The sequence below is a fragment of the Cynara cardunculus genome, assembly GCF_001531365.2.
Source record: "Cynara cardunculus var. scolymus isolate 2C chromosome LG 1, CcrdV1, whole genome shotgun sequence".
Taxonomy (NCBI): Eukaryota; Viridiplantae; Streptophyta; class Magnoliopsida; order Asterales; family Asteraceae; genus Cynara; species Cynara cardunculus.
In genome coordinates, this window is record NC_037528.1 from 47966732 (window position 1) to 47970036 (window position 3305).

The 3305-nt window shown below is 38.9% G+C and overlaps 1 protein-coding gene across 1 annotated transcript; it reads left to right on the plus strand.

Moving 5' to 3' along the window:
* Positions 1-185: 185 nt before the first annotated feature.
* On the plus strand, positions 186-1440 carry LOC112529187 (receptor-like protein Cf-9 homolog). Its single transcript, XM_025140315.1, has one exon. The coding sequence runs from the start codon at positions 428-430 to the stop codon at positions 1118-1120; it is 693 nt and encodes a 230-aa protein (XP_024996083.1). The 5' UTR covers positions 186-427; the 3' UTR covers positions 1121-1440.
* The last annotated feature ends 1865 nt before the right edge of the window (positions 1441-3305 follow it).

The following is a 3305-nucleotide window of genomic DNA, read 5'->3' on the forward strand; positions in this document are numbered from 1 at the left end:
CGATAATAGATTTGATGGAGAGATTCCACAATGCTTGGGTAATATCAGTTCGAACCTAGTGATGGTAGACCTGGGGAACAATAATTTTCATGGCACCATTCCAAATACATGGGATGATTGTGGTAAATTAGAAGGACTTATTTTGAATGGAAATTCATTAGAAGGRGAGGTGCCAAGTGGGTTGTCTGAATGTAAATCCTTGAAAGTGCTTGATTTGGGAAACAACCACTTAACTGGTACATTCCCTCACTGGTCAGCTAATCTTCAACATCTCCAGGTTCTTGTTCTCAAATCCAACAAGTTGCATGGTCCCATAGAAACCTCTTCAATCGTTGAACACCCATTTTCAAGTCTCAAAGTGCTCGACTTATCTCAAAACAAGTTTRTAGGCCATCTCYCTCGAAACTATTTTCAAAATTTTGATGCGATGAAGAATAGGGGGGATAAAAATCGCACAAAACCGGAATATTTGCGCATTGGCAAGTTCTACTCTATCACTGTTGCGGTGAAAGGTTCGGAACTTCAATTTCCAAAAATTTCAGTTGACTACACAATTGTTGATCTATCTAGTAACATATTTGAAGGAGRGATTCTAGATGTCATTGGTAGTCTTARCTCTTTGATAGTGTTGAACTTATCCCATAACAACCTCAATGGTCGAATCCCAAAAGCTCTAGGAAATCTCCTAAAGATCGAGTCGTTAGACCTATCATGTAACCAGCTAAAAGGAGAGATCCCTCAAAGTCTTGCCTTTATCACGGATCTTGAAGTCTTAAATCTCTCGCAAAACCATCTTGTGGGCCGTATTCCTGACGGAACACAGTTCAGGACATTTAAAGCAACCTCATTCGAAGGGAATCCGGGACTATGTGGGTTTCCGCTGCCAAAGTGTGAACATCAGAGTGCCCCACAGCTTGAAGTCGATGCAGACGAGGAGAGTGGATTTACATGGAAAGTGGTGATGTTGGGATATGGATGTGGAACCTTACTTGGATTTGGGATGGGATATATGATGTTGTCAACGGGAAGACCAAAATGGTTCAATGCAATTGCTGATGAAATAGAGCATATGATCATGCAGAGACGGAAGAAGAGAAGACATGTTTATATTGGAAAATGAAATCAATTCCTTAAGTAACTGGTGCGTTTTTTGCATTAATTCTTATGTAATCAAATTCTGCTAAACACCTTATCATTGTTGTTGTCTTCAAACGTTTGTGATGCAGGTAGTGAGATACATCAATAAGATACATCAGATCATTTCCTGTATCAACCGCAATTCCTGAGGGTCCAGATTTCCTCTCATGCTTCTGACCTTTAACTCTTTTCATAAATACTCACAATCATGCATGTTTTAAATAACCACGATGTACAAAGATATCACACACGAGTATGATGAATAGTAATGAATATTAGCAAATGCAATTAAAATGAGGCTTGGATGTTTAAGAGCTTGTTATACACGACACAAGTCGGTAAAGCATTCTTTGAAATGATGTTGAAATTCGGTATGATCCCAACCGTCTTATTTATGCAATTAGATGCAGCCACTTTTGAAACAAGGAAAAGTGCAAACTAGCAATAAATTATCTAGCCATCAGTAGAGATGGCTAAAAATCGGTACCAACCAAAACCCCAACGCCTAGTTATGAGAACCGGTTCCGGACCGGACCCAAATCAGTCCTACTTTTTCTATAAAAAGATCATTTTTTACATATAAACTTTTTTTGAATTTTTTTAAAGAATACTAAATTTTTATTTTAATACACTTTAAAATATGTACTTTGGTTTGTTAAAGAGATGAGAAGTAGGAGTTGTTTAAAACCGAAATCAAATACGAGCCACAATCACGAATTATAGCGAGAATTGTGAACGTTTTTTTGCGTTTGTGAGTTGATATCTTCCTCCGTTCATCATATGACTTATATATAGTGTATAAAGGGTCAATGAGAACAAAAAAAACGATCAAAAGATGAAAAAAATGGGTCATATGAATGCTTAAATGGCTATAAAAAACAGTAACATTTTAAAAAAATGGGGCCAGGACGCCTTGGTTTTTTGATGAAAAGTGTAACAAATCCCTTAAGCGATGGTCCCAAACCGGTTGCAATTGGTCCCGGAGCGGGCCGATCCCAAGTCGGTCTGAGGTCGTGCCTGATTCACATATCTAGTTATCAGTGCACACAAATCCACGAGTGGAGGGCTTCTAGGTCTGTGGGTGAGGTGGGCCTAGGTACCGGTACGGGGAGTATAGAAAATACAGATTTGGGCAAGTAAAATGAATCTCCCATTGGGCCTGTGTTGCATCAATGTGGCCCAATATTGACTCGACCAGTCCTAAGTAGGTCTCCATCTCACACTTAGAGAAGGCCAAATGGGCCCGATCCGAAACCAGAGAAGGCCAAATGGGCCCGGTCCGGAACCAGCAGAAGCACGGGACTGGAATCTAACTTAAGACCGGCCCGGCCCGGCCCAGGACCGGTTTGGGACCACCAGTTAAAGACCGCTTATGGGCCTGACCCCAGACCGGCCTGATTTAAAAAAAATGTATTTTTAAATGTATTTTTAAATATATTTCTAACTTTCTAAGTATATTTCATTGAAAAAAATTACAAAATTATAATAAAACATCATTTTCAAGTATATTTAATTGTCTAATTTAATCTTTATTCACTATATATGTCATATGGTGTATCGGGAACGATACCAACTCACAAATGCTAACAATGCTCACAAAAAAACGTATTTTTTAAGTGTATTTAATTGACCCAATCACATATTTTCAAGTGTATTAGAAAAAAACATTTGTATTTTTTATAAATAACTTCAAAATAGATTACGTAAAAAATCGGGTTCTTTTACATAGAACAGGTTTGGGCAAGGCCCAGGACCGGGACCGGTTCTCATAACCGAGCCTCATACACCTTAACAAGGCCTTCGTATTTGGTTCAGGACCGGGACCGGTCACACCATAACCAGTCACGGGATCACTATTTTGGGACCGGGACCGATTTGGGCCTGGCCCAACACCGGGTTTTGGCCATGTCTACTCACACTATATCGAGTGGTGATGGTTCAAAATCGGTTTTGGGTCGGAGCAGGTCTAACTTGGTTTCGGTCCTAAAAACATGATTAATATGAGATTTGGCCCTTAAATACGTTGTTATGTGAATGTACTCATATAAAAAATGAAATATAGACTCACAAGATCTTCATATATAACAATTATAAGTAAAATCCACACAAAAGTCTTTAAAACAGAGAAACTCACATTAGGCTAGACCTTCCGGTAATGATGCAACTCT